The 16,428-nt window shown below is 32.3% G+C and overlaps 1 protein-coding gene, 1 long non-coding RNA gene and 1 pseudogene across 3 annotated transcripts; 2 read left to right on the forward strand and 1 right to left on the reverse strand.

The window, feature by feature from the left end:
* The first annotated feature begins 6,785 nt into the window (after positions 1–6,785).
* On the forward strand, positions 6,786–8,248 carry LOC145168430 (trans-resveratrol di-O-methyltransferase-like; annotated as a pseudogene). The gene is made up of 2 exons (XR_013741869.1): positions 6,786–7,528; positions 7,800–8,248. The product of XR_013741869.1 is annotated as a trans-resveratrol di-O-methyltransferase-like (transcript).
* Positions 8,249–10,004: 1,756 nt separating this feature from the next.
* On the forward strand, positions 10,005–11,343 carry LOC145107258 (Oligosaccharyltransferase complex/magnesium transporter family protein). Its single transcript, XM_079044103.1, has one exon. The coding sequence runs from the start codon at positions 10,070–10,072 to the stop codon at positions 11,123–11,125; it is 1,056 nt and encodes a 351-aa protein (XP_078900229.1). The 5' UTR covers positions 10,005–10,069; the 3' UTR covers positions 11,126–11,343.
* A 2,940-nt stretch (positions 11,344–14,283) lies between these two features.
* On the reverse strand, positions 14,284–16,061 carry LOC145168432 (uncharacterized). Its single transcript, XR_013741870.1, has 3 exons — positions 15,794–16,061; positions 14,933–15,053; positions 14,284–14,679 (listed from the first exon to the last, which is right to left on the reverse strand). It is a non-coding gene; the product is annotated as an uncharacterized LOC145168432 (long non-coding RNA).
* Positions 16,062–16,428: the final 367 nt, after the last annotated feature.

Genomic DNA, 16,428 nt, shown 5'->3' on the forward strand with positions numbered 1-16,428 from the left:
AATTAATTTCTGATTAATTATTAATTAAATATTACTATTTCTATTTAATATATTATTTTCATAACATATTAATAAATTCATTTATTGCTATTTATTAATCATATAATAAATCAATAAATCAGTCTCTCTCTTTAAAAATCATTCTATTCAATTACTAGGTTTGAGGGCAACCCAAAAGGACTTTTCTAATAATTCAATATTATACTCATCTAATTATTGACTTAGACACCTAATCCAACAGTGTTCCCAACTTGTTGAACACTCAGGAGGATGTTGTCGAGTGCATGAAACCATAACTAATATCATCGTAAGTACTTAATCTAACTATGGAATCCTCAATTCTATTCCATGTTTCCCAAATTTCCCTTATGCCAATTATTCCATAAATTCAACTATAGACCATTCAAGTCTTCATGTTTTTTCATTCAAAGAATGTTATTAGTATAAAATCATGTTTATGACTTTCATATACTCATCAAATGATCACATACAAAGGATTCCATTGTTTTTATTTCAATTCCCCCAAAAATCAATACAAATCCATGCTTATACTTGATTCTACCATCATGGATGAATTTGAGCATTCTAATTGGATTATTTGTTATCAAATATCATATAGTTCATAGAATATGTAACATCCTGTTTCGAGAAGTTTCTTATTTTGGGATTGTAGGCAATAAATGGATCAAGTAAAGGCCTTGGGCTTCAAGGGAATAGGGTTTAGACTCTATTGGATGTTTATAATATTGGTTATGCGATCCAAGCCCTTGGTGTGTGAGTCAAATGGGCAAAACAGGAAAAGTGGTGTTTGAAATATACATTTTTGTTAGAGATTTTTTAGTCCAAGATGTTTAGATAATATTGCAGAGCTCTTAAATACATTTTTGTGGATATAAAGATCATCGAAATCGAAGTTGAAACGAAGAAGTTATGACCGTTTGAAGTTAGGAAGGTTTTGGGCTTAGTATAGTACGCTGGACGTAAATTGAGTATGTTGGGCATATTGAGTACGCTGAGCGTAAATTGAGTACGCTGGACGTACGCGATGAGTGCCCAAACCATATTTTCTTGGTTTGAGCCCTATTTAAGCTCCTTAACTTCCCCAAACCCATTCCATTATCAGCCTTCACATCTCCAACACCCTCCCTTGAAACCCTAACCCTAGTTTGAGCCTTGTGAGCAAAAAGAAGATGTTTTTAAATGCTTTGGAGTGTTCTTGGTTCATCTTGGAGAAGAAGGAGCTCATTGGGGAAGTGTTGGTTGCTTTGGAGCTTGTAGATCCAGAATTTGTTCACATTGATCTTTCTTCTAGAGGTATAAAGTTTAAATCTTGATGATGCATTTGTTAGACCTAGCTAGTTTTGGATGTTATGAGCTTTTGGTCACTTTAATGCATAAATTTTAGGTCTTGAAAGTTTGTGACCTTGTTATGGATAACATTGGAAACTTTATCCATTTAAACATCATATTGGATCTGAAGGTTGGAGACTTGGACTTAATGGATTACGTTGAAAAAGATGCACTTTTGGGCCCCTTTGAGACTTTAAGACTAGATCTTGGTTGTATGGACCATTCAAATGGATAAAGTAGGAAACTTTAGCTATTAGGAAGCATAAAAATGTAGTCTTGATTGTTAGTTTCCTTCCATGCATGATCTAGGTTGTCTTAATGGGTTAAGTAGTTAGAGTTTTTGTGTTTGGGCACTTAATAGCCATGCAAGGCCATAAGGTTGGAAACTTTATGGTTAAGGACATTATTTTAAGACTAGATCTAGAATATGGGCAAAAGAGCTTAGGCTTAAGCTGTTAATACGAAGAAAAAGACCCTGATGCATACGATGGGCGTAACCCAAGTATGTTGGGCATACGAGGTCAACCCAACCCGTTTTGGTCAAGCCTCGTGTATGCCGTGCGTACCAGCTGAGTACGTTGGGTGTACTCAGCACTGTTGACCAAGTTTGACTTTTGACTTTTTGGAACTTTGACTAGGATTTGACCAAGTTTGACCTAAGGGTATTTTGAGTTATATTTGAGATTGGTCATTATTTAATGAATAGGTGATCAGTTGAGATGATATTCGAAGCTGTGTCCTGTTTGGAGATCTTTTCAGACCGAGAGGTGAGTTTTTCTTACTGTACTTGTGGATCGAAGGCACCAATGTCGGCCCACTAGGTTATGTATCCTGGTATATAGGATGTTGCTATATTGTAGTGATTTGTTATATTTGTATCTTGGTATTTAGGATGTTGCTATGCGGTAGTGATCTGTAGATCTGTCTGTTTATCTGTTTACTGGCTATATGTTTATCTGTTGCATATGTCGACATAGTGTGGTTAAGTTGAGACTATACTGCTTTGTGTTGCCAGTCAACAAACCCGGTATGGTAAGGTTGAGGCAACGTGCCAACAAACCTGGATTGTTGGGTTGAGGCCACATGCCAACAAACCCGATATGATTGGGTTGAGGTCAAGGACCAACAAACCTTGTATGCATGCTTGTTGTATATGTTATATGTATGCATGGTGGTACTTTGGGGGAACTCATTAAGCTTCGTGCTTACAGTTGTTTGTTATGGTTTCAGGTACTTTAGATAATCGGGAAAAACAAAGGCGTGATCGTGCACATCCTTCGGATTTTATGTTATTGGTTTTTGGGATACTCTGATTTACGAACTATACTTTTGAAACAACGTTTTTGTAAACAATTATTGACTTGGGTTGTTTTGGAAAAATAAAAATTTTACTCTGATTTTTTGGGATGTTACATAATCCAATCCCATTTCACCATCAATTCAACATTCTTAATTTGTGTTTTCTAGGGTTCATGGAGCTTTTTACCCAAATCATCAAATCCATCAATTGGATGATTGGATTGAGATTAGAACCATGGAAATCACCCAAGGAAGTTTAAAAACCAAAACCCTGATTAACGAATCAAACTAATTTCGACATTAGGGTTCACCCCAAACCTTGAATTCAAAGTTTAGAGTTAGAGGATGAGAAATTATACCTAGAATGCTTTTGATTCCTCTTTCTTTTGCTTGGACATTCAAATCTCCACTTTAATCAACCCTAGAAGCTCTTGAGAATCAAAAATCACCATTAAAGAGTTTATTTCTTGCAAATCACGATTGGAAGAAGGTATGAGGAGGTGTGTGCATCTTATTTCCCCACCTTTTTCACATTTGGTCCCTCTAATTTACATCTTTTGGCCAAAACCCACTAAACCTTAATATTTTAGATTTTAATTTAAGTTTTGACATACTAATTCCTTAACCCTCACCCTCTTAACCTTCCTCATCCATTTAACCTTAGTGAGTCAACACTTAGTCAAACATACTTTTTCAAATTGATAGTTTTGGTCCCTAATTAACTTTGAAATGTTATCTTTTCGACCTTTAACTTTCTAAGATTCATATCAACTAATGATATGATTATCATTTAACGATTTAATTATGAAAATCATCATTTATTTAATTACTTAATTAGTTTAAGAACATTATCTTAAATTTTAGGATGTTACATTTACTTATTAATTAGTACATCCAAATAGCCGATTAATGATATACATTGAAAACGACATGCATCGACACTCGATAATCAATTTGATACCTAATCCAAAAAACTCATTATTGATTGTATGTGTGATTATAACTTGATCAACTATACAATGAATTTAGCTCTGATTCTTGATTCGATTATATCACATGGTGGGCCATCATAAAAAACTTAGAGGATCTCATATAATGGATACCGTAAAATATGATTTGAGAATTGATGATTAAATGGATGTCGACCCAATCGAGTAAAGTGTAAAACTCAAAATCAAAATGGAGCCGCACACTGTATGGACATTTATTGATAGTCGGTTTTAGCAGTTGTGCTCGACTCTATATTAGTTAAGGTTTTGTTCGATCATTTGTTTGTATATAATGTGGTTGATAGTTAAGATTTCAATTGTACTTTCATTGTTTATAAATATTCAACTTCAATATTGAAATTAATCTATTTTATCATATGGTTCCATATAATGGTAATGTTTTACATCAACCTTTTAATTTGGTATAAAAAATAGTTATTTTATAGTTAATGACAATGACATAAATATTCTAAAGAAATATAGTTGTTATCATTTTAACTATATAGTTATATTCTTGCGCTTTGCGCGGGTATTCCCTAGTAAATTAATGTTAGGAGTTAATAACTTTTGCAACAAATAAGGTTACTATAGTACTATGCCTTTCATATTTTTCCTTTCTTTACATACCACATGTTAGGGTCCCCATAAGAATCATAATAATGGATTCTTATATGGTAGAGTGCATGAGAATCACTTTATCAAGGGATAGTTCGACAACAAAAGCAATTTCAAGTGGTTAAAGTAATGCTCTATGTAGATGGTTCAAGATGCAAAATGCCAAAAGCATCATATTTTTGTTCGTGACAAATTGCGACAGTTTTATGTAATGTTAATTGGTCCTCATAGCCGTTATGTAATTGTCGAATCTAATTGGCCACAGAAATTCGGCTAGACATACACAGAAAGGTTTCAAATGAAATATAGCGCGGACACATGTAATGTTCGATCTCACTGTCTCGATAATTGACGAACAAATAGATGGGAATTCGATGATCATAATTGTTAACAAATAAATATAATCTACATGACTACCTGGACCTGGCAATGAGGCGGGTTTAGAGCGAATCGACCTTGATCCAAACCCTTTTAACAAATTCCAAAACCCAATCCAAACCCGCTCCATAACCCGCAGGGTTTTGAATAATCAAACCCATACCCTTATCCACCGAATAAGCAGATATCCAAACCCACCCCGTAACACGTAGGTTTTTTGAATAATCAAACACATTTTACTTAAATGATAAAATCACATTTGTTAAATAAAACAAATGTTGATTTAGAAAACACATTATGTACTCGAAGACTTTCGATTGGAATTAAAATCATTATTGTAGTTACTTCCAATTGGTTTTTGACCCTCGATTGCATTGATAGAGAATAAGTGAATAACAATTACAAACTTTCTTCCAATTGATAAATGAATTTATTGATTTATAAATGAAATTGGTGATTACATGATGAAATATAAATGAAATGATATCATGATTCTTGGGAGAAGACTGGAAGTCTAGAAGTTGAGTCCCCGAGTCCTATGTATAAATAGTTTAGTCTTTGACCTTTTCTCTTTGGACTTTCGATTGGAATTTAAAGTAAAATTTAGACAGTATAAAATATAAATGTATAATTCTAAAAAATTATATGGGGCGGATTATAAATGGAGCAGATCGTTGATGATCCATACCCGACCCTTTTAATAAAAGGGTTAGCGGGTACGGGTCGTTAACGGGTAAACAGATCAAAAACTATGCTCCAAACACGTATAATTGTTAAGGGTTTGGATCGGATCAGGATCAAAACCCGCTCCATTTCCAGGCCTAATCTCCAGCTTGACATTGAAATACATAAATAATTGCATTTTAGTCAGTCTCACAATAGTTGCTATGGGAATTGTATATTTATTAGATTTCAGAAAATAATATGAAGCAATGGTTTTCTATTTTGTAAAATTATTTTTAGTCGTACACAACGATTTTTGTTTTATACGATTGTATTGTACAATTGTATAAACCATAAGTTGTTGTGTATTGTTAAAAGTGTTGTATACCGATTATCACCCATTTTCATAGTATGTGTAATTTATATAATTAAAAGATTAACTATAAGTTGAATCCACAAATTGGTTTAAACTTTGAACTTCAAATCTTAAGTGTCAACAAAGGTTCAATTTTCTAACATTAACAAATAAAAACATGCAAGACAAAAAAAAAAAGTCATCTCATAATCTACACTCTTATGTTTACAAAATTATAACTTGAGTGGTAAATTTAGAACCAAAACTCTAAATCTACTATAATAAATAAAGATAATTTTGCCACATGTCAATATCTAATGAATTTTAATACTTGTCATTTTGTGATATTTTTTAAATAAATAATATCCACATGTCAATTTATGTTTTTTTTTCAATTTTTAAAATTAAAAACACATAATCTTATACTTATATATGTAAAGTATCAAATATAATAAATATTATGATAAATTGCAATTAATATGTTTGTTTATTCCTTATTTAAAAGTTTTATTTTAAAAAATATTTATTATTTACATTTTAATATTTTATTTTCTTTAATCAAGTAATAAACAGGTTTTACTCCTATTTATATAATCTAACACTACAAATGACGTCAATAGCGAAAAAGACATATTTGATTAATCCACTTAAGATTCTTCCAAGAGTTAGGCAAAAGTTGGGCTTCTTACGTGCGAATTGGGCCCGTCAATGCCCACTTACTTAAGTCATTTTTTTTAAAAAATATCATAAATCTTTTTGAATTGCATAGGTCGCCTTCGAGAAATTATTAAAAATGCATGCGAAATACTATTTTACAAGTTTCAATTACATTTGGCATGTGACCCTGCGAAATCCCATTTCATAGGTGACCCTTGTGATATTTTTGTAAATGTGAGAAGTATTCTTGAACGTCGATGAAAATCGCAGTCAATTTTTATCATAAATAAATTTATTTAATTTATGAAGGTTTTAAACACACAATAATCATTCAAAATACTTGTTTTTTCCAATCCTAAGCTCTAGAATTCTTTCTATATTCTCATCATACCTATCATTTTCATATGATATAACTCTCTCTTTCTCTCTTAGTATATATATATGATGCATAAACCATGTCAAATTGTCCATCACGTATTCATCTTAACAAAAGAGAGATGGAATTGCAACATGATGAGCAATCATTAGACTTGCTTAGTTCTGAAGCTCACATATGGAACCATATTTACAGCTTTATAAATTCCATGTCACTGAAATGTGCTATTCAGTTGCAAATACCTGATATCATCAATCGCCATGGTGCACCAATGTTGCTCTCCGAGTTAGTGGAAGCCCTCTCCATCAAAAACGAGAAAACCCAGTATGTCTTTCGACTTATGGGCATGCTTGTTCACTCTGGTTTCTTTGTAAAACAAAGTATATCCACAACTGAAGACAACGATGACGAGGAAACAAAAGGCTATTTGTTAGCTCCTGCTTCTCGATACCTTCTAACAGAAGAGCCACTAAGCAGTAGGTCCCTTGTGCTCGCCATGTTGGATCCCATACTGATGGATCCATGGCAATCATTATTGGGATTTTCTATGAAGAGTCGAAGCTTAAACAGTTCTTCAACGAATCAATGGCCAATGATTCAAGGCTTGTTATGAGTTTCGTTCTAAAACACTGCACAAATGCTTTTAGAACGTTGAATTCAATTGTTGATGTTGGTGGTGGTACTGGCACTGTTGCCAAAGCCATTGCCGAAGCTTTTCCTGATATAAGTTGCATCAGTTTTGATCCTCCTCATGTCGTTATGGGTTTGGTAGGAAGTAATAATTTGAGTTATATTGGTGGAGACATGTTTGAAGCTATTCCCAAAGCGGATGCAGTTTTGCTAAAGGTATACTTTCAATTGTTTTACCTTTTCCTATTTTAAAGTAACGTCCATTTTCTTTTGGACATTTTATTTCAATCTATATGAAGACAAATCACAAAATTGCTAATAAATATTTATTGGTGGGGGTCAATGAAGACAAAATATTCCAACTGACATATTTTGTTGAAATATATTATCTATAATTCTACATTACTAGTTAGACTGAAAATTTATATATGTGCAATAATTGTATATGTTAATTAATAATTGGTGATTTTGGTTTATGAAAAAACAGTGGATATTGCATGACTGGAGTGATGAAGAATGCATAAAGATATTGATGCGATGCAAAGAGGCAATCCCGAGTAAGGAAAATGGAGGAAAACTAATCATCATAGACATGGTGGTGAAGACTCACAAAGAGGACAACAATTTACTCATGACTCAACTCTATTTTGACATGCTTATGATGACTGTTCTGACAGGAAAAGAGAGGAGCGAAAAAGAATGGGCAAAGCTCTTACTTGATGCCGACTTTAGAGACTATAAAATAACTCCAATTTTGGGGTTAAGATCTCTTATTGAAGTTTATCCCTAGTTAGGTTACATTATTTTCTATACAACTTAAGTGCTGGTGAAGCTACTACAATATGGAACTTGTTTGTATGTTGTTTGTTGTTTCTTTGTATAAGTGTTATCCTTCAACATGTTTCATTTTATAAATATTCAGAATATATTGTAAGTCGTAACAGCCTTAAGACAGATATAGCGAACGAATTTGAGATGCCGATCCATTCTCATCTGACTTGACACAATCCCAGGCCTAAGCAACGACAAACAACGTAAAAATGTTTAAAACCGAGGGGATATACAAAAAAAAATCACAACAGTACTTTCGTATACTTATTTTTTTTAATTATAGCATAGTAATAGAAAAAAACGATAGTAGAAAGTTATAAAAAGCCCATGAAAATTACCTTAAAACCATTATCTATTGTCAAAGAGAAGGAAGCAGTTATAGATGCTATAGTATGCCCCGATCCCAAAGGACAACATAAAACAAATGCATGAACTTATAAAAACGCTTTCTTGGATGAAGCGATGTATCATAAAGAAGTCACAATCTGTAAACAACATTACATAAAAAAGACTAAACCAAAGAAATAAATATATAATGAGTAATTAAATTTCAATCTTTGAATTAGCAGCAATAAAAATCAACTTCTAAGCCTTTTCAATCGAGTTTCTTGATTGAGTCCTCTTTGAAAATGACCAATTCCATTTGAACCCACATGAAGTGGCATGTAAAAAATCAACCTCAATGCTAACTTTTCTCAAAGATTTGAATCCAGATAAATAAGACTCCCAAACTAATTAGCTACTTTGTGGATTTTAGCTATTCTCACTTTTTGTAACGCCCGTGTTTCTAAGCTAAACATTATTATAATGATGTAATAGTTAGGGTCAACAATTGTAACCTATTTTGAAGTAATGAAGATGAATTATTTGGGTATTATGTGATTTATGTGCAATATACGTGATTATAACGATATAATAAAATAATAATAAAAGTATGTGTCAAAAATATAACGTAGATTTGACCTAATATCTTTAAAGAAAGCTGGAGTAGTCGTAACAAGGATTTTGGGGATATAAGGAACGCTGAAATCCGACTTATAACGAAGAAATTATGACCCGTTAAAGTTTTACGACAAAAAATGAATAGATATAGTAACTCCACTAAATTACAATTTACACATTTTAAAAAATGCCCAAAAAATGGTTAGATTACTCAATTTCCCGAGTATTTATTTGTCTGAATTTTTATGTAAATAATGGATACATATACTAACTCCACTAGATTACAATTTACACATTTTATCTTTTTGTCATGTGGTAGCTTTGTGTTGGAAAAGCTACTTAGAAATTTGCCAAAATAAAGTTATTTTTGTAAAAAAAAATTGATATTTTTTACAAAACTCTTGCGATATATGATGTGGGGATTAGTGAACAAATAATTATGTAAATTTCTTAATTATCTTTTTTATGGAATTGATGATATACTAAAATAGATATGTTAAAAGTGTTATTTGATGTTATTTTCTAATTTTAGGTATTTTTGTGATGAGGTCAAATAAAAATTACCAAAATAAACCATAGCCTCTACTATACTATCACGACAACAACTATTTGATATTATCAACAAATACTTTAATTATTAAAAATGTACATTAAATCACTTTTAATATATAAAATATTGCTATAATTAGCAACTAATGTAATAGTTATTTAAACAATTAACTAAAATAAGGAAAGAAAAAATTAATTTTTTTAATAAAAATGTTTGGACCAATAGAATCATAGATGACATGACCTTACGAAATTAAAATTTTATAACTTTCAAATGCCACACCGATGTGGCTTCATGAAATGCTGACACGGCAACATCTGATTGGTTAGAGTGATGTATACCCCCAAACAGAGCAAGTCAAAGTCAACTCTAGTCATCGTCTTCTTTTCTTCTCTAATCTTCAAAGAAACCCTAACACCTCACTAGATCTACCAATGGCGATTTTTCCGAGATCAGCTCCGACCCTCTTCCTGTTACTAACAACAACACTTCTCTCACTATCCACAACCCTTTTTTTCACCGGCGCCGCCAACGCCAACGCCGATGCAGATCTAGTCTCCGAACTTCAATCCATCCAATCCCGCTCCTCCTCCGGCGTTGTCCACCTCTCTGACAACCTTCTCCGCCGTATCATTACCACGAAACCACGATCTTTCTCCTTAATCATCTTCTTCGACGCCATCCAACTCCATGATAAATCCGAACTCCACCTCAAATCACTCAAATCCGAATTCTTCCTCCTCTCTAAATCCTTCGGCATCAACAATGAGAATTCCCCATCAGTACTTTCCAAGCTCTTCTTCTGCGACATCGAATTCGGCGAATCGCAATCATCTTTCGCCCAATTCGGTGTTAACGCCTTGCCACACATCCGCCTCCTTCCACCAGATGCGACCACCTTAAAAACCGACTCGATCTCCATGGACGCCGGTGATTTCTCCCGTTTAGCCGAATCCATGGCGGAATTTATCGAATCGAGAACTAAACTCAAAATGGGTCAAATCCACCGTCCCCCAATTCTCTCTAAAACTCAAATAGGGTTCTTAATCGCTGCATTCCTGATATCCTTGCCATTCCTGTTCAAAAGACTATTAGCCGGTGAAACACTTCTACACGATAAGAGGGTTTGGCTATCCGGTTCTGTGTTCATTTACTTCTTTAGCGTTTCGGGAACTATGCACAACATAATTCGCAAAATGCCGATGTTCATATCCGATAGAAATGATCCAAGCAAGCTCGTCTTCTTCTACCAGGGATCTGGAATGCAGTTGGGTGCTGAGGGTTTTGCTATCGGGTTTCTTTACACCATTGTTGGCTTGTTGTTGGCTTTTATGACTCATGTTTTGGTTAGGGTGCAGAGTAGGATTGCACAGAGGACGATAATGATCATTGCCATGATTATTTCAGTATGGGCTGTGAGGAAAGTTGTGTATTTGGATAATTGGAAGACTGGTTATGCTGTTCATGCTTATTTGCCTTCCAGTTGGTGAAGCAATGATACTGGTTTGTTCTACTTTTTTTGAATTTTATCTAATAGCCATGGCTGAATATGCTTCACTATGCTTTTATACATGTTATTCCTTCAAAACCTTAGGTTTAAAGAACTATTGTTACTCTTAATAGTCTCCTGTTTTTCATTTCCAGAATCGATTACTTCTAGAATTATGTGATTGACTCACTTCACATGCCGCTTTTTTCACATTCTTAATTTTGCCCACTCTTGATGATTCGATTATATGGTTTCTGTTTCTGTTTATACTAACAATCAACTGTTTCATATTTTCAATAGAATTGTATCAATTAGACACCAGTTTCCTCTTTTAAATGACTTGAGTCATATCACTTGCTTGTTAGTTTTCTATCCTTAAGATGGTTGTTATCTTTACATTATAAGTAATGTATGCTTTTCAAAATATCTATTTTAGCTCAATATCATAGTTGAAGTTGATAGATGAATTCCACCTTCAAGTTTCAATATCTCACTTTCAAGATATTATCTTGGGATTTTGATCCCCAAATGCATGTAATTCAAGCTAATGGATGGGTTAATGTGTGTTATCTCTAGGGATATTAACTAAATTAACCCTTATGACTGTGCTTATTAAATGAAATTACTAATTTTCGGTTATTAAAAATTGACATTTTTCTCCTGAATACTACATTCCGGACTTGTTCTTAAAATTCCTGAGTTTTTTTATTTGCACAATTTTTTTCATAAAATTCTCTATTCTATTCATGTCCAAAACTTCAAATTTCCAAGTGTTTAATATCACTATTTTTCAGTTAAATGTCTGATTTTAAGCTCTTGTACAGTATAATATAATTTCTTATTTGCTATGTTGTTTTACCTTTTTGTTAGATTTTTGTAATAAACGAAGTATTTCTTCGAAATTCACGAGTATTTTTTTTTCGAAATCCGGAATATTGATCCGTAATATAAAATGTCGGTTTAAATGTATTTTTTTCTAGAAAAAAATACATTTGTGGTGTTCGGATTTGTTGGTCACTTAAAAAATATATATTTTTAGATTATTTTCTTTTATATTAACATCGTTCAAGATGATTAAAAGTAGGGGGTGAGCACGGAAAGCGGGTACCCTTTTTTGGACCCGAACCGAGGTCACTGGTTCTGGTTCTTGTTCTGGTTCGTAAAAGAGGGAGCCGTCAAGGACCGGTTTCGGTTCCATTTCCATTTTTAGGAACTATTATCCTTCGGGTAACTGCCGTTACCCGAAACTGGTTCCAAAACATTAAATTTAAAAATACTTAAAATTTAAACGAATTGGTTATAACAACGTTGATGACTAAGACATTTGTTGGGACTATCTAATTAGATCTTGGAGGTAACATACTAATAAATCGTATTTGCAACGTTTTGCTTAAAACATATGATGTGAATGTGAATGTGAATGCATGAATGTAAAAAAATTTGAACATATATGAAGGAAATATTTGATGTTAAATAACATTAACAAGTTGATGGTAAGGACATGAACTTTGGTTTATGACTTATACTAGGTTATAACCAAGGTTGTAGAACTCGTTACTCGGTACCTGCTCGGCCGATTACCGAGTAGCGAGTACTCGGGGAGTACTCGGATTTGGTAATTCATGTAGAAATATTTTTAGGGAAATTATATATGTCAAAATCATAAGTTAAAATCATAAGTTGGTTGAAATATATAACAAAATTAGATACATGTGAACACACAAAAATTGAAAAACACATAATGGTCTCACTTCGTGAATAATTATACACATGTGTGTGTGTTAAATAATTACTGAAATTTTAAGATATATATGTAGTAATAATCACATGTGTGTGTTAAATAATAGCTTATTAAGTATATTATACATATTAATCACCGAGTTGATCGAGTTTTACAACACTGCTCAGGTCAGTAAGGGCCCGATCGTGGAGTACTCAGGATTTTGTAACTCGCCTCGGTAAGGGGGCGAGTAGCGAGTACTCAGAGGAGCAATCGGCCAACTCGGCGAGTATTTTACAACACTGGTTATAACCCATGGAAATCACGTTCAGTATATTTAAAATTATTATATAGATTAAAAAAAAGAAATACAAAAAAAATCAACGTATTGTCGATTGTATCTAAATTAATTTGTTAAGTAAAATAAACATAATACTTTACCATATGTTTTCAAAATGTTATTAGGATAGGAGTTTGTATTTTCAAATTTTGAATTGAAATTGATTTATTACTAAAAGGAAATAGTATAAGTGTCACATGTCAAAAAGACATGCTAGAAGATTAGCATGTGACATTTTTCGATTTCCTTTATTAGGATAGATCTTTTGTATATTTTAAGAGTATATTATAGTTGCAAAAACAAATATTTTGCAAGTTGTTAAAAGACGTTCAAATTTTATTACACACAATATAAATATACAACGAACAAAATAGAAAGATCATATATATTTTTTTCATGTTTTTGATTTTTTACCCCAATATTGAAGTTTAGGTTTGTTGTTATTAGAATCCTAAGCTTAATTAAGCTGCAAACATACACACAACTCATTATTTTGATGTGGACCAAATTTGGAGTCCAACAAACACAGAACATAACTTAAGAACACATGAAACACAAGATCCTTGAAAGAGCACCAAGGAAGGCCCAAACCCCACGAATAGAATTGAACATTTTTTAGCATAGTGTGAGAATCATAAGTATAGCAGCAACAAAAAAAACCACCAGGAAAATTAAGATCAATCCAATTAGAATGTGGCAAACTTTGGGCTTTTGAAAGGGAACATAACTATAAAAAAAAAATAAAAAAAAAATAAAAAAAAAGGATCAGTAGAGTATTCACATCATTCAATCGAGATGGATGAGATCAAACTCCAAACTTTATCAAACCAATCTTGAGAGCATCCACCAGCAAGGACCAAAAGCAAACCATTTAGAGAGCAATGGACTTTAGACTTCCACAGGACACATGACAACAACAAACAACCATCTTGATAGACGAAATCAAAAGCCAAAAAAAAAAAAAAAAAAAAAAAAAAAAAAAAACAGCCAAGCTTGAGAGCAGGACCAAAAGAACTATTTTACAGGATTAACAAACGAGTATTTCTCAAAAAATTATATTCAAAATATTTGTGACATTTTTTTACATCTAGATGTTCCATCTTTTTATTGACATGGCATAAGAGGTTGACAAATCACACATACTTATATAGCCATTCTATACTACTCATTTAATCGCGTCACATCTCTATTCTATGTGACTTTTCACAATTGGTATATGGTTTTCCTCATTTATCACTAATCCTGTAAAATAAAACTTGAACATTAATCCACATTCCATAATGGCTTTGGCATCAATTGTTTTGAGTATAAAACATTAAAAAGATCATGGAATATGTGCCCGCTTTATCTCTTAGCTATTGCACAATCCCTGGTTTTCGATGAAAGAAATATCAAAGCAAGCATGGGATTGTTTAAACATATTTTCAATGATCATAATTAGTTTTGAGTCGAATCAATTCACAAATAGCTTTGGTAACCAGCCCTTAGGATCCATCTACAAAATAATTACAATAGATTTATAAGATAGACCAATTATAATCAATACTTTAAAGTCTAAGTTTGATAGTCATTCTATACTATGAAAAACAAATGTAATGATAGCTATAAGGTAGAAAAATACTCGGCCAAAGTTTGATTTTATAGATTTATCAAAGAGTTTCGAATCTATCTAATGACAAACGATGAAATTCATTTTTATTGATTTGTTGTAAACTATATTTTGTTTTATATACAAAATCCAGACAAACCTCAAATCTTTTACAGATGAACGATTAGAGACATGGAAAAAGCAATTTCCAACATTAGAAACATCAGTCACCACGAGTTGGTCTTAAATTGTGAATCATGAGCTGCTTTCTATAAAAGCACCTGCAAAACAATAGAATAATTTTTCCTTAAATCCCATATTTTATAAAAAAAAAAAAAAAAAAGTAAACTTCAACGATTAAATGCATCATTTAACATAAAAATAGGGAAAATTATGGGAAATAACATTATAGCAATACTGCAATATACTCTGCCCTTTTTTAGAATACATCCATGGCCAAGAGGCCCAAAATAATCAAGATTTTTAACGATCGAGAATATAAACTTCTTTTTGGATACAAGTGGTTGAAATCAACTTTAGACTTTAAAGTCTTGTTTAGAATTTAAATTACTCAAGAAAATGACACCTAAAAAGCTTTGCCTTTATGTTTTGGATTTAATTATCAGAACTCCAAACTATGGAACTCAAAAGGTATGTACTTTCATTTTGGTTGATGCATTCTGTAAGTAGATGCATAATCTAGTTATGAAGACCTAATGACCCTACATTCAACTTCACATCATCAAGAAAAGGTGTAGTTTCAATACTTACAATTATATGCAACGGGTTCCATTACCAATCAGTTTTCAATTGGAAAAGTAATGGTCTGGCCTTAAAATCAAAATGCCCATATTTTTTTTCTGCAACATTAAGCGATAGAGCACCAGAATGGCTCAAAACAAAACCAGTGGGAAATTGAACACACTAAATTCATATACGTGAGGTAATATAATATCAATCGCAGTGTAACGGAAAAATTATAAATAGAAAGAAATACATATCGAATGAATATTGTTTGTACCTTCTTAAACCTCTTTTCCTGCAGCACGTTCCCCCTCCATCTCCATTAATCTGAAGCAGAATATCAAAAACCCTAGGTTATTCTCATATAATTAACATTTATATCTCCATCAATCGTGTGTGCTCTCTCCAACTCTATCTCTCTCGATCGGAAATCAAACAACTTAAACTATGCCGAATCCGCAAAATCAAATCGAACATTCCTTGTCAAAAATCAAACACGAAAATGGTTAATAGTACAAAAATTAAAGAAAGTATTTACCGAATAAAAAAATGTTACAGATGAAGAATTACCTCTCATTTGATATGAAAAAGATGCATTAAAAAACACGTCCAATTCCATCAGATGATTTTAATTAGCTCTTCAATCCAACTATGAACTCAAACAAATTTCTAAATTCAATTTAGAAATAACAAAAACTAATTACCAAATAAAACATCAAACTAATTGAAAAGCTTAGCCAATGAGTAGAATACGTGATTTTAAATTTGAAATAAATAGTGTTGCCATTTTCTCAAATTAAAATTGAGAAATTAAATATTCTCCTACATTTTATTCTTATTTATCTTCCTACCATATCAAATATTGACATGTGTCATATTTAATGATACATTTAATGAAATTGATAACATTTT

Source organism: Lactuca virosa, chromosome 4, assembly GCF_052849685.1.
Source record: "Lactuca virosa cultivar CGN04683 chromosome 4, Lactuca_virosa_CGN04683_v6, whole genome shotgun sequence".
In the NCBI taxonomy this organism is placed as follows: Eukaryota; Viridiplantae; Streptophyta; class Magnoliopsida; order Asterales; family Asteraceae; genus Lactuca; species Lactuca virosa.

Bases quoted from the DNA above. Each gene is read 5' to 3' on its own strand.
- LOC145107258 (XM_079044103.1), top strand. From the start codon at position 10,070: ATGGCGATTTTTCCGAGATCAGCTCCGACCCTCTTCCTGTTACTAACA.